At 41.8% G+C, this 22,973-nt stretch overlaps 1 protein-coding gene across 6 annotated transcripts in view; it reads right to left on the bottom strand.

Annotated features, from left to right (window-relative positions):
- Nucleotides 1–10,228: 10,228 nt before the first annotated feature.
- Ss18 (SS18 subunit of BAF chromatin remodeling complex) overlaps nt 10,229–22,973 on the bottom strand; it is a 67,079-nt gene continuing 54,334 nt past the window's right edge. For 4 of the 6 annotated variants that reach the window (XM_052741582.1, XM_052741579.1, XM_052741580.1 and 1 more), the window contains 4 exons: nt 20,921–21,013; nt 20,105–20,227; nt 17,081–17,214; nt 10,229–11,893 (listed from right to left, as the gene is read on the bottom strand). In XM_052741582.1, coding sequence (XP_052597542.1) covers nt 11,867–11,893; nt 17,081–17,214; nt 20,105–20,227; nt 20,921–21,013 — 377 coding nt within the window. In that variant the 3' untranslated portion in view covers nt 10,229–11,866. The remainder of the gene's footprint in view (nt 11,894–17,080; nt 17,215–20,104; nt 20,228–20,920; nt 21,014–22,973) is intronic. The other 2 variants (XM_052741584.1, XM_052741581.1) reach the window with 1 other exon arrangement.

Genomic DNA, 22,973 nt, shown 5'->3' on the forward strand with positions numbered 1-22,973 from the left:
ATGTGATGACAAAAGATGCCTTCTATGAAGCAGACACCTAATCTACCTATGCATTACCAGTGACTTTGTGCTTCCCAACATGGGGAATAGTTTCTGTTGTTTCAGAGTCACCCAGTTTCTGTATCTTGTTTGGGGACTCAAGGCTTTGTGCTGCTTTTGGTTCTTTTGTGATTCTCTTTCTGTAGACCAGGTTAGCCTTCACATCTCAGTCTTCCTGCCTTGACCTCCTCTTTTTTAATAAAAACATTACAATTATTTATGTGTATCTGAGCGTGTTTATGTAGTGTGCACATACCATAGCATGTGTGCACATGTGAGGTCAGAGAACAACTTTTATGAACTTGTTCTTTCTTTCCACAGTATGGGTCCTGGGGATCGAACTCGGGTCCTCAGACTTGGCTGCACTGAGCCATCTTCCTGGTCCTTGTTTGTTTTTAATGCTTGTTAATTCCTATGTGTTCATGTTATGTGGGTACACACATGCCATGGCATGACTGTGGACATCAGAGGACTGGCCGGAATGTTTTCACCTTCTACCGTGTGGGTTCCAGTAACTGAACTCGAGTTACCAGGCAAGGCAGTAACCACCTTTACCTTCTGAGCCATCTTAACCGGCTCATGATCCCCTACTTTTTAAATTGGTTAATTATTCTTATCTCCTCAAAAATACCTCCAAATATTCCTATCTGAATTTAACTTCCTCATGTACACTTACAAATTGAATTTCAGGCCCTTTTGGTTTTTATGTGTTTTGCCAGCATGTATGTGTGTATAACATATGAACACCTTGGATCCCCTGGAACTGGAGTTATGGTTGGCTCTGAGTGCCATGCAGGTGCTGGGAACCAAATCCAGGTCCTCTTCAAGAGCACGTGCTCTTAACCAGAGCCATCTCTCCAGCCCTTTTCTGTGTTTCAAAAAAGGTGTTTAAAGCTACCAATTCATTTTTAAGGTCTTCACTATCATCTCACTTTTCCTCTCTCTGTCACACACACACACACACACACACACACACACACACACACACACACACACACACACACACGTATTGTGTGTCTGTGTGTTCACATGTATGGGTGCGTGTGTATGGATGCCTGTAGAGGCCAGAGTTTGCCACTGGGTGTCGTCCTTGTCATTTTGTGAGGCAGTGCTTCTAGTTGAGCCTGAGCCTGTGTACCTGGCTAGTCTCATTAACCAACCTGCCTTGCCCACCTGGCTTTTTAGACCCAAACTCACAATTCTCACATTTGCACAGCAAACACTTATCCACAGAACCATCTCCCCAACCTCTCCCTCTTAAAATTTTAAGTGTGCAGTACACTATCCTTGCCTACAAGTGTAGGTTTGGACCAAGAACTTTCACTGTAGCTCATTTCCAAATTTTCTAAATTCTTGATTTTTCTTTAAGCACAGGCTGCTGAATAATACATTTTTAAAATTCCTGGCATGTGTATTATTATCAGAGAAAGTGGCTTATATCCTACTGAGCCTTTGAATTGGGATCAGGCAGCTTTTAAGTCAGCAAGAGGTCACTTTAAAAAACTACGTTCTATATACTTGAGACGGCTGTGCACTGCCAAGTGCGGGTTTCTGCTTGACCTGGTAGATTTTCGGCATCACTCTCTGCCATATGCCACACTCACTGGCCAGATGTGGCTGCTGAGCACCTCAGATTTGGCTAAAGACACCATAAGAAGAAAATACTGATGGGACTTTAATCACACAAAGATTAAACAATGTCTCATAAATTTACATGTTGAACTAGCACTGTGATTATACTAGATTAGATTAAAATATATCAAAAAATGTTTTCTACATTTTAAATGTAGTTCCTAAAAATTCCATCAGCATGAGGTTTGTTTTCCCTTCCCTCCATTCCAGGGTCTGAACCTGGGACTCACACATGATCAAGTGGTCTACAAAAGGTACACCTGAGTGCAAGTACATACACACACTCCACTTTTCTAAAATTTTGAGACAGGGTCTCAGTTGCTCAGACCTTGAACTTGTGATCCCCCTGCCTCAGCTTCCAGAGTGGCTGCATTTCCAGCACACCACCAGGCCCAGCTGATATTTCTATTAGAACCATCCTATGCTGTCATGATGTTTCATCTGAGTTCCACCATACGTGGGTTCATCTTCCCCCCGCGGCCCGTTTCATACTTTTGCTTTATGTGACAGTCATATCTTAAATGGGCCACGTTGACTGGGTTCCCTCTTTACTCCTCTAAGGATGCTGCTCTAGAGGAGGCCTGTTTCCGTTTTCCGCATTTTTGCTGCATTATTTTAGGAATCTCTCATAAAAAGCAGACTGAGTCTTCCCTGCTCTAAAGCCTTTCAGTGAATGAGCTCAATCTGGCTACAGTTGTGCCTACTGATGTATATGGATAGAATTCTATTATTTTTATTTGTGTTTTTATTTAATTTTGAGACAGGATGTAATTATCCCAGGTTAACCTTGAACCTCTAATCCTCCTGCCTCTACCTCTAAAGTGCTGGGATGATAGGGTATGTACTATCACAACAGTTTTACCATGTGGGAATCAAACCCAGGGCTTTGTGTATGCCAGATGAACACTCTACCCACGGAGCTACAATCAGCCTTCTGTATTTTTAAAGCTCCTTCTACCATTTCCCATCATTCACGGTTTCCATTGGATGAGTACATTTTATTTCTTCTTTTCTTCTCTTCTGACTCTAACTTTCTGAATTTGCCTTTTAATGATGATTCTTACATTTACATTTCAACTTTTAACATTACTCACACTCTCACTTGGAAAACTGGAAGAGAATCTAAAGATTTTCAGTGATTGTTCTGCTCACAAAACCCTTAGCATACAGTTTACTGGTCACACTCTGATCTTGTCACTGTACCATTTGACTGTTATTTATTCTTACAATACTGTTGCAAAATGAAGACACACGCTCACAATTCAATGGCTTGTACAATGCACAATGCATAGGAGCCTGCAGAATCCAGTGAGGCTAGGAAGGCTGGCCTGTGCATCTTTGGTACATTTGGCTGAGTGGTGGCAGCTTTTGGCAGGGTATTGACTGCTTCTAGCTGTGTCCAGTTGTGTCCACTGGCTTCAACCTGTGTGTGTCTACTCTACTCCCCTTCCACACCAGCCTGAGCAGACTGCCATGGCAACGGCAGAGTAACAAGTGGAAACAGAACTTCCACAAGCTTCAGCTGGCATCTGCCAACATCCCATTGGCCACAGCGAGTCACACCCAAATGTGGCTGCAAAGGGCAGAAACCTCAGCTCTATTCCCTTCAGTCAAGGGGACTGAGAGGCCCACCCAAGGGGCGTGGCCTCAGAGGGATGAAAACTTGAAGCCATTAGGGTGATCAGCTTATCACATTTAATGTTACCATTTCTTCAAACCTAAAATAGTATCCTACTTGGAACTAGAAAATATCATCCTGAGTGAGGTAACCCAAACCCAGAAGGACAAACATGGTATGTACTCACCCATAAGTGGATTCTAGATATAAAGCAACGAACAATCAGACTGCAACCCACAGAACCAGGGAGGCTACATATCGGGGGGGACCCTAGGATGACTGTGGCTTATAATAAGTTTTGGTTTCACTCAATTACTGGGCAAGCCTCAGTGAAACATTTCACTATTTGGATAAGAATTTATACTGTACCAAGCTGATAACAGAAAAATAAATAAATAGTATACTACTAAAAAATTTTATTTTACCAATTTCATATAATCTCTAGTTCTAAAGTTCTACACCTTCCCTCTGGATAATCTTCAATTTAACTTAAGTTCACCTTCCATGTATGGATGAGGTATCCTCTTGGTCATTGCTAAGCCCAAGATGTCTTTGTCCTCACTGCAGAATCCTAGCAGCTGAGCTGATGAGCTTTCCTCGTTTGCTGACAATTCTTACCCAGGTTTTAGTTCATGGGTAATATCCTTTCTTTGAGGTAAAGGCTTTCCCTCTCAAACGCCAACGTAATGTCTGCACATGAACCAAATTCATTTTTATTTGATCTGAGTGAGCTGCAGCAAGCTTACGTGTGTACTTGGACTCATTTGTAGGAGACCGTCAGCTTTTCTTCATGTCTTGTTTTTCCCAAGCCCCTCTGGAGGTTTTGTATCAACACTCAGCACTCAGCTTTCATATGTCTGAAATGTTCCTTCCTATTTTTTATAAGAATGTTTCCTGGTGCTCTGGAATAGGACAATTTCTCATACTATCATCTAACACCCAAATTTTCTCTCCACGTCCGATCTGTAATTTACACCAATTGGGCATTTTTGCAATGACTGTATTTTTTACTTACAAGATTTCCAACCGGAGTTCCTATGTAACTATTTGTTCTGACTTGTAACTCCCGTCTATTTGAAGACTTGTGTGCACTGCTTCCACAGTGTGGACGTATGTTGAGTCTGACATAATTTGAAGACGATCATCTGTGTAATAAGGTTGTACTTCACACTTCTTCAGTTTCCTTCCATACTTGCATTTGTTCCATTCACTCCGAAACCAAGTGCAGAATCAAACCTTTGAGAACTTGTTCTTAATGACTTTTAGGAATTACCCCCCCCCCCCCATACCATCAATACAAATGTTAACGCTTTCTGAATGAAGAGCAAGAAGCGATGACAGCTATGGTTACTACTTTGCACCTCTATTACTCAACTTAAAGACATCCTAGGTTCCTGCTGACACCTCACAGCAACATCCAAGCCCCAGGACAGCTTGGTTGCATCCCAGATCTCCATCTTCTACCATCACTATGCTCCACTTCCTCAAAATAAAGCTCCAGGTATTGACAACTACTTCCTCTTTTGAAGGGTTAGAAAGCTGGACAGCCACAGGGCAGCCCCAGCCTTAGTGCAGCAGACCTGGCCCCAGCATCAGATCCCAAGCAAGGATTTGAGTCTCTATCCATCTATAGAGGACAATTTCCCAAGTGCCACCACCACCAGCTTCATACCCCAGGAGGACAACCGTGGCATGACATTCTCGCTGTTTCCGTCTCGATGCCTCTTCGGTCCACAGGTGCTGAGCTTTAGTTACACACTTGTGTTAGAAGGCACACACCAATACAAGGACGTGTTCTCGACCAACACCTCCATGAAAAGTTCAAGTAATTATATACACATCCCTAAACAAGCCAAAACACGGCTGCAGGCTTCTTGTTCTATGTCTGGAAATTAAGCCCAAAGGGGAAAAGTGCATTTTTGGTGACAGGGATTACTGAACATAAACTGGAATCATCTAATGAGCAGATCCATTCAGAGACATTTCATCACCAGCACATTTACGTGCGTACTTCATCAAACCAGAGCTAAGGGTTTTGGATCTGCCTGCATGTGACTGTTTTCTATGAAAACCCAGTTATGTCTTATTAAAACTCCAGCTTTTTAAGGGGGTGGTGTTTGTGAAGAGGATGAATGATTTTGAGAAGAGCCTGAGAGTCGTGAATAAAGAAAAACATCGAGTGTTTATTTAGAGAGTATTACCCCTCGGAGCCAGCCTTGGCACTAATGCGTTCTACATTAACGTGCCGCATCAGGAAATCCTGACTTTTTGGTGCCAAGGGGGTAATTAATATCAGTTCATGTTTTCAAAATGGCTGTTTATGTGGGAATGAGGACTGAGGACTAACGTGGAGAGCATCAAGTACGAAAGGCTTGCTGTGAAGTGAGATCTTGGGAGGGAAAGGAAGACTGAGATTAGTGAACAGGAAATAGTACGATTGGAGTGGTATTAGGATGGCAAAGAACACTTCCATGATCTTAATTTACTAATCATTACCAGACACAGCTCCCCAGTACAGCCACAAGGATAGGAAAGAAGGGAAAATATGTGACAGCCATGAACAGTATTTGGGTCCACTCTAAGTCTTAAAAAGTTTATATATATATAAATAAAATAGTGTATGAAAAATGACACTAGTTCAAAGTGTTTTTCTACTATTAAGATCATTCCCAACCCCACCCCACCCCCGAGGCTATTGTAGACAAGGCTTCCTTCAAACTTGGGATCCTCCTGCTTCAACTTTATAGCTTTTCAGACCATAAGCACCTCACCCCACTATAAAATTAAATGTTAGTAATCTGTCTTTTTTTAACCAAAGAAAAACTAGCATGTGCTCTACAATCAATCAAAATATGCACATCAAAAGGGAAGCCAAAAAGTTAAGAAACAAGAAGCCATGGAGAGACTAGGAGTGTAACAGAAGCCAAAATAAAACAAAAAACTTCACGGGTTTGAAGGTCTCACACAAATCTCCAAACAAAACCAGACTGTTCACAAAGTTTATACGAAGTTACCAAACATACTCTATTAAGTATGCTATCAGTATTGGGTGGGGTGTGTGTGGGTGCGGGTAGAGTGTGTGTGGAGGGGTTAGTGGGGGGAGTGTATTGTGGTAAGTGTGTGTGGGTGTGGTTTTTCGAGACAGGATTTCTCTGTGTAGCCCTGGCTGTCCTGGAACTCACTCTATAGACCAGGCTGACCTTGAACTCATAGAGATCCACCTGCCTCTGCCTCCCAAGTGCTGGGATTAAAGGCGTGCTCCAGCACTACTCCGCTTTTATCGGTGTTTTAAAATTGCGTGCACCTGTGCAGTGAGGCGTCCTTCTCACTCGGATGACAAGGGCACAGGATGGTCTGAGAAGGCACTAAGGGCTCTGCCCACTTTGTTGGTCCAGAATATGAACTTCATGACTATGCAGCACACTATACATGTTGTCATTCTTAAGATAAAATTTTATAAATAAAGAGCATGTCATAGGGAAGTATAATGGTCACTGTACTGCACAACCCTGTACTGGGGACTGTATAGTAAAAGTGCTTAGTAACTGGAGTGACTGTCACTTCCTCCCGTCACAGTCTGAGCCCTGAGCTGGAGAGCAGGCATCACAGGGTCCATTCTGGGGACCTGACTCTGCCTCTCAACGCTGCCACACTCTTCTAGAACCACCCCCCTGCCCCACCCCCCATGCATCATGTTCCAGCCAAGGAAAAACTGAAACGAGAAAATGGGAGTGCACATTCACAAATATGCTCAGCTTACATCCTACAGGCCTGAAAGCCACATGATGATGAGCGGAAAGGGGGATGTTAACCCTTTCTAGGTAGTTAGCCACACACTCCCAACATGGGGCAATCTTGTTAAGGATGAGAAAATGATAGTGGGGAATAGTCAATATTCTCTAGCAGGAACATGAATGATGGCGACTTAGAATATTCTGGATTTCTTATTCACCTGTTTGAACAATAATTTTATTTTGAAATGTTCTGCCACTAAATACCTCATAGCATGCTAACACAGTTAATGACACCATCTTAAATAGAGTGCTTTTCTGTCTCAGAGCTTCCATTGTTATAATCAAACACCACGAGCAAAAGCAACTTGAGGAGGAAAAGGTTTATTTCCTCTCAACCAGTAGTCCATCATCCAGGGAAGTCAGACAAGAACTTAAAGGCAGGAACCTGGAGGCAGGAGCTGATGCAGAGGCGCTGCAGGGTGCTGCTTGCTGGCTTGTGCTGTCCTACAGCACCCAGGACCACCAGCTGGGGGTTGCACCACACACAGCCACTTAAGAAAATACACTGAAGACTTGCCTACAGGCCGATTTTATAGAGGCAGTCGCTGAGACTCCCTCTTCCCAAACAGCTCCAGCTTTGTAAATCCATCACAATTACCCACATTCTCCAAATTCATAAATTATGGGGCTTTTCAGGAAAGCATCACAATTTCTCAAAGACTGCTTTTTATGATTAGTTTTTTTAAGTGCATGTCTGTATGAGTGAATGCCCTGTGCATACCAGTACACACTGAGACCAGAAGACGTCAGATCCCTTAGAGTCAGTGATACAGACAGGTGGGTGTGAAACACACGACAGGGAGGCTGGGAACCAAACCTGGGTCCTTTGGAAGAGCAGCAAGTGTTCTGGTTAAGCCGCCTCTCTAGCTCCAAAACATTAAAATTTAAAAACGTATTTACCCATAGAGGAGCATGTGCACATACGTAACACAGGCATACACACGTTTATATAAATATGTGTATATACGTAAACTATTTCCCCTCACCCTGCTTACTGGATTCTACTGAACTAATGGAAATTACATTTCATCATCTCCTTCTGAGACTCGAACCAATAAAAAATAAAACAAGATTTTCTATCTCAGACTAGGACTAATAAACAATAAAAAAGGATTTTCTATTGATCTCTTAATTTTTTCCCCTAGTAATTCAATAGAGGCACTTTGAGGCAGCTAGAGAGAGAATCATCAGGTACAAAAAAAAAAAAAAAATCAAAGTGCTTCTCAATTTCCACAAGTGATAAATTGTAGCATGTTCTAGACAGTCCACAGTAAATATCTGAATGATTCTTACTAGTAAGAAGCCAGTCATTGTTTGTAAGTCTGCAAATAACTTTTATCCAATAAAAAAATTCAGAGGAAAAGAAGATCTCATCTCTGTGGCAATTAAGTAGTTCTATTTTATGAATGACTCTATTTAGTCTTTGAAATGGAATATTTAACATACCTTACATATTATAATTAAATTTTTAACAAAAGCAGTAAAATGGAAACCAAATCACTGCAAGACAATGACTTTTTTAATGAATGGCTAAACAGTTGGCTACTTGTATGGAAAAAAGTTAATGCCCTAAATCATAGCAAGTAAAGTGAATTTTTAAAATGCAAGCAAATAGGATTACTTAATAAATTTGCTACAGGAAACCTTTAATATAGTGAAAGACATCATAATCCAAAGTTTTAAAAGTGACAGATAAAAAGATCTGTAAGACACCAAAGAGACAAAGACCAGCATATGCATAAAGCTAACACACAAGACATGAAGTGTCCATGAATGTCCCCAAGCACAGATAAAGAACTCTGCTGGGGAGTTTATGAGAATTGTTTCTATAATAGTAAAAAAAAAAAAAAAAAAGAAAGAGAAAAAAGACATTACAAAACAGCAAAGCACAATTCTTCTCTTGTTGAAAAGAAAATGAGAATATGTATTATGTATTTGCTGACTATATGTCAAAACTCAAGCAGGGAAAACCTACCAGATCCTTAAAAATTATTTTTTATGGGATTAAGTTATATAAAACATCCACTGTTGGTAATTTGCTTATTAATCTTTTATTTAATGTGGAAGGAAAGGCAGCAGTCTGAATATACAGGTTCTGAGATGGTGTCTAACTGAACATTGCAGAACAGAAGATTCCTCTAAGTCCAAGGCATCTTATGAAATCGAGAAGTCACTCAGGTCCTTACTGAACTATTTATGAGCTACACAACCGTGTTTGCCTCTGCTTGTGAGATGGGGTGCAGACAACAGAAGACCAGCACCGACTGCAAGGTGGATAAACTGGGCTACTGCACACAGGAGCACATGACCCCACTCTGCACTTTGACTTGAAAATCCATTAAAGCTCCAACAGTGTAGCACCAGATGAAGCTACAGAATAATGCTAACATAACAGTTGCACACAACAGAACTAGCACACTTGATTATTCTGAAAAGCCTTATCAATAACCACACTACTCCTGTTAGGATTTTATGGGATGCTATAATATTTATTCATTAGAATTCATTTGCTAACATGAAAATTTTACTTTTTTTCTGTATGAAAATGTCAATTTTGGTAGAAAAGCTACCGGTGAAGTTATTGTTCTTACTAGGTACCAAAGGAGTAAGGTAATCTTTGTCACCACCAATTAAAAACTTTTACGAAATAGGACTGTTATAAAACAATTAAACCTTGCAAACGCACCAGTCTCCAGGAGGAAAGTCCTGGAGGAAATTCTGCTTATTAAAATTGCAATTTTAGTTTCCATTAAAGGAGAATAAGACAACAGAAGATGGGCTGGCAAGACAAATTATTTCTTAATGTCAGCTGAGCTCATTTCAAATGAGATAACGTATCTCCACCAGGTTGGGATCAGCACAATTTTGTCTCCTCAACTCATTTATCTAATTCAGTCATCTTGATTATAGCCTCATGGACTTCATTTTCAGCGAAAGAATTCTGCAACAAACAGCCTACACAACACGCTGATTACTGAACAGTTAATTCTAATTAACTTGGGCACGGCAAGAGAATTTTGATCAAGTCCTAGAATACAAATATAGTCTATTCGTACTGGACGAACTTACATAAAAACCCAGAGTATGGTCTCCAGACAAAACAGTAGAGTCAAAGAGATCTAATTTAAAGAAACAAATGAGAAAATTAAAATCACAAATAATTTATTCTTTCGTTACAGTTGATACAGTTTTAAATAGCAACAAAGTACACAGTGGTAGGGAGAACTTGGCACAGAACCTATAAGCATTTCAATCACAGTAAGGCTTCCCATGCCTCATCTGTTCAGACTTGATGCCTAGTTTCTGTGGACCAAGTTATTCTGACCTTAAAACACACACTCTGGCTTACACAGACACGCGAGCCCTCCTTTGATTACAGTATGGTGAGAACAGTGTGCTTTGCTTCTTGAATTTACAGCACCCTTCTGTTCTGTTTCCAGCTAGAAGTGGCAAAAACTAAGTCAATTACAAAGAGTATGTCATATTTCCTGGATACAGACAACTGTGAGGACACAGCAACTTACCTTTGGGCTAGATGTTTTCAAAGTATGCTTAAATAGATGTGTTTAGAAATCTCTCAGTGCATGCTTTCCTGACCAGTGCAATATCCCAAATTTAGCTAAAATAACCAGTCTCAAATAATGATTATGTATGTCATGCTTAAAAACAAGGAACCATAAAATACAACCTCAAGGCTTTCCATACAGATGAGAAATGCCCATCAAAAGCATTTTCCCGTTATAGTAACTAAGATGAAGAGAGGAACATGAAGGAGCCCCTTTACTTATATCCAATTAAGCAAGTTAAAATACAAGTGTGTAAAGTCTCCTGGACTTCTCTTACTCTGTTCCATGAACCAATTATACTAACATTAAAAAAAAAATACGATCAAATCACCACTGAGTCCTCTTTGGTGTGGTTAGAATGTGTTGACGGTACTCACTAAGCTCCCTGATTGCTCAAACAAGGTAAAAACCAGTGCCTTTTCCTCTGCAGTTATTGCTGTTTGGAGAGGCTTCACACTTCATTTACACGAACCTGCACATTCACAGATGCAACATAATTATTGCCTGCATTTGAAAACAGTATTAGAAATCATCTTTACAAAAAGGCTTTAATGCACATAACTGGAAGGCTTTTAAAAAAATGTCTTTGTACTCAGAAACTGTATCGCAGTGCCCTTGCTGAACTGGTAGATAAGAGACGTGACTTTCCTCTAAGAACTAACAGTACATGCGGTGTGCTTCCGTCCTCCCTCACCTGTGTCTTCACCAAGCATCTACCACACTCCACAGTGACAGGGTTTTCATTCTGCCCAGTGCGTAGTGTGCCGCCTTGCATATTCATCACATGAAATAAACATAATATACAAAATATTGCTGCTGTAAAAAGTGTACATTTCCCCCTTCCCCTTACAAAATAATCTGTGGAAAAGTATGAAACCCCCTTAACCTTCGTAAACATACAAAGCCGTTGACACCTCTCAGTCTGTGACAGTCCATTTGGAACACAGTTCCGAAATCGCTGCAAATTACTTCCTGTCGATGCATTTTCTGTCCAATGTTGCCATCTAGAGTAGAACTGTGAAATCAGGTATATTTGGAAGCTACTGAGCCTTTAGAAACTAACCCACAAAGACTGCTGATAAAGCAGCCACTTATCCAAACATTTTCCCCAAAACCAGGCGGAATGGAAGGAGTCTTCACAGGGAGGTGTCCACAGTGCAGAAGTTGTGACAATATGGCTGCTAATAGATATTGGCTATTGGAATGTAAGGACATTTTCACTGCTGGTAATTTCCATATTGTCCCTAAAAGATAAATTTAAAAACAGAATTAGTTAAGAGCTTGACCTAAGTTAGTTTAAGACAGAAAATTACAAATGTATTTGTAATGTCATCATATCAGGAAAGCAACTATACATCCAATAAGTTCAAAACATTTATGTATTAAGTATTATCACTCTAATTTTCCTGGTATTATATTCAACTGCAAATACACCTTACAGCCTAAATTACAGAAAGGATTAGTACTTCAAAGCTGGATCTGGTAGCAAACACCTGTTACCCTAGGATTTGGGGGAGGGGGTGGAGGGCAGAGTGAGCAGGTAGATCTAATGGCCAGTGTAGTCAAAATAAAGAGTTCTAGGTTCTATGAGAAACACATGCACAGACCCCCACAGACTTGCATGCATATATATATATATATATATGTATATGTATATATATATGCATATATATGTATGTATACACACACACACACACACACACACACACACATATATAACTAAAACTTAAACGTTTTTAAAAGGGTAACTGTTGGTCTCCTGTAGTTAACTGTCTTACGTTACAGAACCTAAGCCCAACACTGAACTCAAGTTCTAATCTGCTGCTACCTTTATCCTTGCCTAAAAATACTGAGACTTAGTTTCCTTCACCAAGACAGGCCACGAGGTTTTCATAATGAGCAGGTGCCATGGTTTATGTCTGCTGTCCAAGCCACTATGGAGGCCAAAGAGGGCTGCTTCAGCCTGGAAGTCTGAGACCAAGACTATGATGAAACCTTGTCTCAAAATAAGTGAGTTAACTTACTGATTAACTGTAACACACCTAGTCTCAACATTGATGGGAAACATTCCCTGTGCAGGTGTGATGTGAGATGCTAATGAAGAGAGTATATTGCACACAGTTGCTGGAAAGGAGCCTGGTGAGAAGGCCCAGCTGACTTGCCATGAGGCCTCAAGACTGAGGAGTTCAGGATCTAGAGTGGGGAAAAGAAAATAACTCCTGATTGCTACAGATGCGCCATGGTGCCAGCGTGCACATGTGAGCGTGTACACACCAGCAAACGTATAACAAGGTTTTTGTTTTTAAAACACTTCAGTGGTTTTTGTTCACACTTATCTTTAGGGAGTTCCTTTTCTATCTAGGAAAAGACCTTAATTTATTTCTGCTACATTCACCAACAGTTTCCAAAGGCCTCACCTAACTTGTTTTTCATATTTGAAACTGCTGTCCTGTGCTGCCTGTGCAGTGGTCCTGAATACAACTACTTCTTGTGTTTTGTGTGACTGGTGTGTACAGGCCTGGTGTGTACAGGCCAGGAGGCAAACCTATCTCCAATGGAAAAGTGTTTGCCTTTTTCCAACAGTGTTCCCAATGCCCTTTACCGCCCTCAGCTGTGAGCTCTGGAAAGGCGTCACTTGGGCTGCTTTGTAACACTGAGTTGCCATCACCTACAAGGCAATGACACCTAGTAACTATCTAGAATTCCAGGCCGCAGGTGCAGAAGGAGGGCAACGGTCCACCCCTACCATGTGACTTCCACACCTAGGTATATAGATGAACAAAATAATAAATGTCTGTGTCCACAGATTTATACCTGGCTGTTCAGGTACTTTAACTGAAACTGGGAAGAAAGCCTTATCACAGAATACTGGTTAGCTATAAAGAACTGTTTATAATCACAATGTGAGCAAATATGAAAACAATTACGGCCAATCAAAGAAGTCCAAGCTGGCAAGAAGGTTCAGTCGGCGGCGCCTGCTGCCAAGTGTGATGGCCTGAGTTCAGTTCCCAGGACCCAGACAGAAGACCCGACACCACAAGTTGTCCTCTGACCTCCACACATTGCTGGAGGAGCATGTGTGCACGCACGCACGCACGCATGCGCGCACGCACACACACACACATGCACAGCAAATACATTTACAATATGTAAAAAAAGTAAAGAAGTCAGATGCATGTAACTCTTCTTCTACGGTGGCAGGAAGCCTATCACCACCTGTCTAGGGTGGGGCGGTGCATCAGATGACAGATAACTATTCTCTTGGGGGACGGATGCAGCAGGTTTTAAAGGTGGCACAGGAACTTTGGGGCACATTGAATACTTCATTATTTTGGTTGATACCTAGTACACCTTTGATGATGATTTCATAGGTGTATACAGTTAAAATATATTAAATTGTACAATTTTAATGTGTGGTTTGTTAAATGTGTACTATGTAAATTAAGGCTCAAGAAAGCTTTTTTGGTTTGCGTTTTCTGACACAGTCTGATGTAGATCAGGCATCCAACTTACTAAGTACCCGAGGATGACCTTGAACTTGTGATCCATTGTGTCTCAATCTCCCCAGTGCTCAATTACAGGCATCAGTCACTACCCCTGGCTATTTCCAAATATAGAAAGGAAGACCACGTAATCCAACGACAAACATTCACGACTGCAGCCATCTGACAAAGCTAGTTGGGAGGGACTGAGGGGAGAGGGAGGGTTTCAGGAGGAGGGAGCCGCAAACAAAATGGCTCTGAGGTAGCCGGCTGTATGCTAGAAAAAGCAAGAGGCCCATGTGATCCAAGAGGAAGAAGGAGGAGCAACTGGTGGTGTAAATACAACACAGTGCTGAACTGTGCAGCAGAAGACTGGAAAGAAGTCATCCTTCCCAGGGCCAGTGCAGGGTGGAGCCCTTAAACCTCTGTGATACTGAAGCCACCCCGAGGAAGGGGTCAGAATTTGGCTGCTGCTATCAGAAGATCACTCCAGGTCCTGTGGACAACAGCAGGATGGAGTCAGCTAAGCCAGGAAGCCAGACCCAGGGCCAAATGAGTGACAGTTGAGTGCTGACTTGAGAAAGAGAAGGTTTTGAAAAGTAGCTAGCTACTGGATATATTGTTAAGGAAATGGTCATGAGATTTGTTACTTGGCTCAATGTTCAACTTACTAAAAGAGGGGTATACACGCTAAGGACGATTCAAGGCTGTCAACTCAAGGAACTGGATACAGAGATGGAGAGCACGAACGCACCTTGAAGAAGTGTTGGTTCTCAATTCACTGTAAATTTATCTGTCTGAACTACATAAACTGCCACGACAATTCTGTTACTACTGGGCTGAGGAATTTGCTTTGATTCTCCTTCCTTCTTCCACCCTCAAAAATAAAGAGATCAGAGGCTGGACAGGCACAGCAGTCAGCCTGGAACCCTAGAGCCAGAGGACCAGACATGGGATCCTACAGCGAGCTGGCTAGATAGACCAGAGAAACTGCTGTGTGCTGGGTTCAAGTGAGAGACCCTGCCTCAGTATAAGAACACACACGAATACACACCACACAAATTTAAAAATCCCAACAGACAGCAGGTATAACACTGCTCAGTAACTTCCTCAAACACCTAAGCTCTCTGATCTGCAGTTCACAGATCAACAGGTGTTGGTGTGGATTGTTCGATGACTTACTAAACACCTGCGCTCTCTGATCTGCAGTTCAGATGGACTAAGAAGGAAGAACTGTAAAGGCAAGGGAAGTAGGAGAGTGATGCAGATGCACGCTAACGACCTCTGACCTCTAAGTGTGAGACAGGAGCACAGGCCAATGCTAAAAGAAGGAAGATGGAGACAGCCGCTCTACAACCCTCAGCATCCGTCTCGCCTGCCCGGCATGTGTGGAAGAACAACAGCCATATTACTATGAGCCTCACCTTTTAAAATGTTAACCTAGAGTTTAGAATCAATCAAGTTATATAACCAGATTTTTAGTTTTTAAAAAACAATCTTATATTGTGCGCGTGTATCTGTGTATGGGTCTAGGCACAGGAATGCAGTGCCCGCGTGGCAGTCGGGAGGAACGCCCTGCAGCTGGAACACAGCTGGCTGTGGGCCACTGACTGGGTCCTCTGCCATTGCAGCAAGTGCTTTCATAGCCAAGCCATCTCCTAGCCCCTCAGCAGACCTTAAGGCACCTTAAATAGTCGAGAGGAATTCTACTTTCCATACTCTGGCTCAGCAGTTAAGAACACTCACTGGCTGCTCTTCCAGAGGACCTGGGTTCAATCCCCAGCACTAACATGGCCGTTCCCAGCTGTCTTTAACTCAAGTTCCAGGGAACCTAGTGCATTCTTCTGACCTTCACAGGCACTGCACACAAATGGTGCACAGACATACACGTGGGCATAACACTCATATACCCAATATAAGCTAAATTAATAAAATAAAACTTAATTTCTGCCCTCTCCTCCAACTCTGCTCTTCTTAAAAGCACATACCCGCTCCCCGTTCTGGGTTAGTCTCTGTACTGTCCTCTTCACTAAAGAGCAGGTGTAGACACACAGGGCTGGGGCGTGACGGACGGCAGGAAGAGCGCCTGGAGGCCCTACCGCCAGCCAATGCAGCACCTGGGCTGTCCCTCAAATGAGAACATCCTCTCCAGCAGCTTCAGATCCCGCATTTAAAAGTATACACAGTCCCATGTTCAAAACTCCCCATTTTAGTACCTTACAAGTTGTGAAAATATCAAAATGTCCTCACCGCACAAATCTGAAACATTCTGTGGCCAATAAATTATTCCCGTAACAAGTGAGTGAGAACAGGGGCAACCTAAGTGCCTAAGGCACACGTTACAAGTCTGAGAAGTTTGGTTAAAAAGATCAAAACTTAGATGACTACTACTAGGTCCCAGGGACTCTTATCTCAGGATAAGACACATCTCAACATTTGAAATCTAAGGGTAGAGAAAAACACTTGGTGACAGATATGTGAGGAAAGACGAAGCAGGGTAATTTCAATGTAAAGAGCTTTACAGCAAAGGCAGCATGTGCCAGGTGAGCTGCACTGGGAGCTGAGACAAGCCCGGGCCAGATGCACTCTCAACAAACACAAGGGGCAGCAGAGAAACACAGGTGGATGGTGTGCCCGTGGACAATACGCTGCTGTCTTAGTTCAAGTTGTTTCACAAGGAGGAGTAACCGTTACTGAACTGTACTGACATTCTAAAGTATTTTAAAGTATCTGTACTGTTTGGAGTGGGACAGTAGCTGGCAAACAAGAAGGGGTATGTGTGATGGCCCATGCCTGAAATTCCAGTTCCTGGAGGCTGGGACTGGTGGATAAGGAGTTCAAAACCAGTTTGGGCAACATGGTAAAATCGTGACTGGAAAATCAGTAAAACAACAAGAGTCCATGCAACTGAAGAACAATGTGGTGACGCCACGGTGGCACCCAACTCACCTGGTCGTACCCATAAGGCCTCTGCTGGGGTGGCTGGGGTGGTCCCGGCTGTGCTGCTCTGTAGCCCCCATACTGCTGACCTTGACCCTGAGGATAATTAGGATACTGAGGACCTGGACCGCCCTGGGAAGGACCTGCAAGATAGTTAATACCAACAAACGCTCAGTTAAAGCTGTACTGAGTCTCCACGGTTTCAAAAGGATGTCAAATGAGATGTTACATCTTGTGTCTCAACTAAAAGGGACAGTTTAGCATCTTGACTTTCTCAGGATGTGTTGTGAAATAAATGTTAATGGTTGTAGTAGAAGTGAAAACATTGGAATGCTGCTTCAAAGAAATAAGTGTGCTAAATGTAGACATTGGGGGCTGGTGAGACAGACTCAAGAAGCAATAAACCAGGGCAACTCCATGATAATAACAAAGTTAATCTCTGCATCTATGTGTATAACCAGCTTAACTAAGAAGCCAGTCCAAATAATGACATGATTTCTGAATAAAGTTGGGGAATTAATGACATTTCTAACTGTGTGACTAAATTCACATTTGAAATCATGAAAATGTTAAGATTACACCACCATCAATAAACTTACCTCCACAGTATTTTAAAACAAAGACTCAAAAACTCACAGGCTATATGTGGAAAAAGTTGATTAACTCCAGTTCGGAGGGATCCCATGCCCTCTTCAAACTTCCTGAAACACCAGACACACACATAGTGCACACACTCACACACGCAGGTGAAACACTCATCCCCATGTAATCACACACACACATAGTGCACACTCACACACGCAGGTGAAACACTCATCCCCATGTAATACAACTAAGTAAATCTTGGAAGAAAACCACACTCTGAGAACCAATCACTGTTAACACCTTAACTTTGCCTATAAACCAATGATCAGACCCAGAAAGGGCAAGGGACCGAGTCCGCCTGCTGAGCAGGCGCTCTACTTTAGAAACTCAACCGGTGACTCCGGGGAAGGTTTTCTCAAGCGGAAGCTGACAGTTTGGACACTTCAACGTCATTTCCCACAGCCACTTAAAACCCACCATGGGAACAGTGACTGTAGAGAATCATCCATTTTCAACCTCAAATACATACATTCCTTCAGATTATTCAATTATCACATATTCAATGTTAAACTCTCCATTAGAAGACAGTCTGACGAGTGAGGCCTAGAAGGAGTACAACGGGAAGGGTTCCTTTAGGGTTCCCGGTGCTCGACTAGACAGTATTTAGTGAAAACTGTTCTGTCTCCTCCCGGTGAAAACTATTTTTCACAAGTCAGTATATTTAGCTCATTCAGTGACATCAAACTTATTCTCATACAATTGCAATAAAATTTATTTGACATACAGAAGTCATGAAAAGACCGGGCAGTAGTGGCGCCCAGCACTTGGGAGGCAGAGGCAGGCAGATCGAGATCCAGGACAGGCTCAAAACTACACAGAGAAACCCTGTCTAGAAGAAGGAAGGAAGGAAGGGAGGGAGGTAGGGAGGGAGGGAGGGAGGGAGGGAGGGAGGGAGGGAGGGAGGAAGGAAGGAAGGAAGGAAGGAAGGAAGGAAGGAAGGAAGGAAGGAAAAGAAAGGCCTTTGGGAACAGGAGAAAACCATCAACAACTACTTCTCATCGTGTATATCTAAACTTCTCGTCCTTAGAAAAGACATGATGCCACAGAGTGTGTTAACACACACGTCAGGGGACAAAAGACTCCCGGCCTCAGTCAGGGCTCTAATTTCTCATCATAAGGAAAGCTGAAAACAGAAATCACCAACAGTCCGAAGTGATCACTTACTTGGGAGAAGAGAGCCCTTGTTAGTTAGCATTGGCTAGCAGCTGCTGTGTACCAAGCGCACACCTCATTCTCTACATGCAAAATGGTGGAAGTAGCTTAAATTTAAGACACAGACAGATAACCAAATAACATCATTTAAGGTCTAATTATTGAAAGTTCTAATAGACTTTTTGGTCTTGCAAGTATTAGAGATTAAATCCAGGGCCCTGTGCAACCAGGCAGAGGAAGCGGACAGAGCTATGACTAGATCATAGGAGACACCGTACTCCCCTAAACTCTGTATGATGCACAAATCCAGTCACTGTGCTCCCTCAGACATGGGCAGTGCTTCTAACTAAATGACATGTCGTCTTTATGGATCCTGAGAAAGCTTCCCTTTGCACTAAAGGGGTCATTTGTATAGGAACAGTTACTTGTGTACCTAATTATCATTTATCTAAGCTCCTACAAAGCTAATTCCTGTTCACACATGTCAAACAGACCCACAAATTCACTCTTGTTTTTAAAGTAACTGTCACCTTACCGCTAAACAATGAACTGTCTTTAGTCTGTAGTTCTTTCTGAATGGATTATTAGTTTATCTAAGGGGAATAATACCTGCATGTTTGTGTCTGTGTTTATGGTGTGTGTCCACATGTATGTGGATACTCATGCTAAGTCTCTGCTTTCTTTTTTGAGACAGACTCTCACTGGCTGATTCCGTGGGTAAAACTAACTGGCCAGCAATGCTGCCCAAGTGACCCACCCTCCTGTCCTGCCTGTCCTGCCTCTCCAGTGCTGTGACTAAGATGTGCACCCTTAGGTGGGCGCTAGGAATCTGACTCAGGTCCTCATGCTTGCGTGGTCAATACTTTTACTAACTCAGTTATTTCCCCATGCCTTTAAATGGAATAATCTAAACAAACACGTAATAGGAGACAAGGCTAAAAGAATGCTTATAAAAATGTAAGGACTGGAGAGACAGATGATGAAGTGGGCAAGGGCATTTGCCACCACCAGACCTGACCAACTGAGTTCAATTTCCAGGCTACACATGGTAGAAAGAAGTGACTCCTATAGGTTATCCTCTGACTTAGACACATGCACTGTGTTCCACGTGTGTACACATATACAAAATAAATGCTTAAAAACTAAACTAAAATGGAAGTTAAATACCACTTGTGTATTTTAGAACAATAACCATGACATCCTTTTGGTAGGGAAGCAGAATAAAGTAACTCTCACCGTAGCCCTGCTGCTGCCCTGGGTAGCCCTGCTGCCCTGGGTACTGCTGCTGCTGGGGTGGGTAGCCTTGCTGTGGCGGTGGTCCTTGGTACGCGTCCTGCTGCTGGCCGTACTGTGAGTTTCCTACAGGAGAACGGAGAGAGGAGGGCAAAGCACTGAGAAGTCGGCCTAAGGAACGCTGGGTTTTCCCTCTCAGATGCACAGCCAACAATACAACAACGAAATGAAATGCCATACTGATTTTTAAAAAGTTAACAAAACAAAGGAAAACTCAAACCAAACAGAAGGATTTCGGCCAAACAAACTGCAGTTAAAGCCAATTGTGCAAGGCTGAACTGCAGCGCTGTCAGCGTCTCTGCCACACGAGCATTACAGTTACTGGAGCATCAGTCCTAAGATCATGACTACGCTAAATAAAATAAAAAAGACAAAATTAAAGACAGCTACGAGAGCACACACTAGCCACACAACACCAGCAAGCTGTCCCTAAAGGCACTATGCTGAGATGTAGTGATACACAGGTACAAACACACACGGGGCAGGGAAGGGGCCGATGGGTTTATGCTCAAAGAGGAGATGTCCACGGAGCAAAAAAGCATTTTTAAATGTTTTAGTCTTTTTACTGCTGTTAGAAATGACACATCGTGGTTACATTCTAAGTATTTGTAAGGTTGTTTGGGGGGCCCTGTAATTTTCCAGAAAGCCAGCAACTAGTACTCTACAAGAGCTTTGCATGGGAAGACACTGTCCTATGCAAGAACTGCCATTCCTGTAGAAGGGGTGTGCATGTGTATGTGTGTGAAGGTATATAGATACCTCCTTCGTAGTAATGTTGTGAGGAATCCTCATAAGGCCTATCGTAGCCTTGTTCAGGATACGACGGTTGCTGATAACCGTAATCATTATGACCTACATCAATTCGACAAGAGACAGGAAGAAACGTTAATGGCCACTGAGTGAAAACCCTACAATTAAACTTTAAGATAAAACTGAAGAAAAGGAAAAAAAAAAGAAAGAAAAAGAAATGGAAATACATAAGAAATAATTTTAATTGCATTAGCAAGTATTTACCAACGTGAATGCTTTCACAGTGCGATAACATGCACACTTTTTCAAAGCAAAGAGCAATAGTTTTAGAAATGTTACACTCATTCTCTTAACTTTGATAACCCTCACTGAGGGCAAAAAACAAAAACAAAAACCTTATATTCTATTTTTAAAAAGAAAATGAGAACATTTAGGCCTCTCGCATGTGAGTAAATCAAGCTAAATCAGAATGAACAGTATGCAATTACAGTATTTTATCAAACCCCTGTTCTGCTGGTCACCATTTCCACAGCATATACTAAAAACAACACAAATTATACAAGAGGTCCGTAAGCTTTTCCCCTGAAAGAAGCTGAAGTGAGTTTTTAACACTCTAAAATTTTATTGCATCAAGTACAAGTGTTTTGCACAGTATTTTCAGATGCAAGAAAAAAAATTTAAGATAGGGTCTCTCACCCCGGCTTCTTTGAACTCTATATAAATCAGGCTGGCCTTAAACTCACAGGGATCCACCTGCCTGTGCAGCACAAGTAGAAAATGTATTTCTCAATGCTGTCATTTTAGGCATCTCTAGAAATATTTCTAGAGCATCCTGAATATAAAAGTTCATAAAATTTGTAATTTCTAAGTTAGAGAACACTTTAAGTTTTATGACACAGTACCTTTCACTGATAGACTAGATTATTTTCTCCTTCTATGAAGTTTCACTTTTCGGTTGCTAAAACATGGCACTAATGTTCTGAGGATGCGTAATTAGGAGGAAGGACTATAGTCACACTCATGTGTTAGGATTTAAAGCCCCCAAGCCATTTTAAGGGTTGGCAAGAAGACCAACCAGCTTACGTGGCCAGCGGCCTGTTAGATCTGCGTTTCGCTGAGATCCGATCATGCCCATTCCCTGAGCACTGTCTACAGCTGCTCTCGAGCTTGTGTTGAGGATGGTTTGCATTTGCAATCCGAGAGCAAGACCATAGGGCTTAAAGACCAAAGCATTCACTGCCTGGCCCTGTGCAGAAAACCTCAGCCAGGTACTCATCCAGGTCTTTATGGACATGATTATATATGGACATGAAAACAGATGCTCAAATCTGCCTAAGAAAAAATAATTGTTGATATAAATGGAATACTCTGTACATGTCAAGACATACTTATACACACCTGTGAAAACATGATACCATTTAAATTGAAAACATACTAGCACAAGTAATTATAATTACTTTAAGTTTTAATATTTATAAAAGTAGTGGGTCTACTTTGAATAGAAAGGTTTAAAATAAGACAAATTTCACATCTAAGGAAATATCCAGGACCAAAAACACCAAGTTCAACATAATTGCTTAAGATGTACTTTAAAGTTGATTAAAAAACTCATTTATTCTCAGATTACTTATATTTAGCAGGAAGATGTCAATCTTTTAAATTTTTCTGTAAACATACTATTATCTTATTAAAGTTTCTAAATTTAAAAAATTGAATATATCTACATAGAAATAAGGAAAGAAAAAAGAACAACATTCTGAATATTTCATGGCAAGAACATCTGGCATCAAAAATACACTGTTCTAACCAGAATTACCTAGATACACCATCATTATTAATAAACGTTTATTGTGTGGAAAGTTCAACAAGGGCTGCCTCTTCTTTCTGCTTCATCAGGACCTCTGTGGTGACATTCGGTGTCTAATGCAGATACACCTTCCTCCTTCACTCACTCATGAAAGCGGCAGATGAAATGCCTTTGCAACAGACCAAACTCCATCTTCTTGCTGGCTTGCATTAGGTTCTAGCCAAGGGGTCCTAACACTTTATCCTGAAGTTTCTT

Source organism: Peromyscus californicus, unplaced genomic scaffold, assembly GCF_007827085.1.
Source record: "Peromyscus californicus insignis strain IS unplaced genomic scaffold, ASM782708v3 Scaffold_17__1_contigs__length_78620276, whole genome shotgun sequence".
NCBI lineage: Eukaryota > Metazoa > Chordata > Mammalia > Rodentia > Cricetidae > Peromyscus > Peromyscus californicus.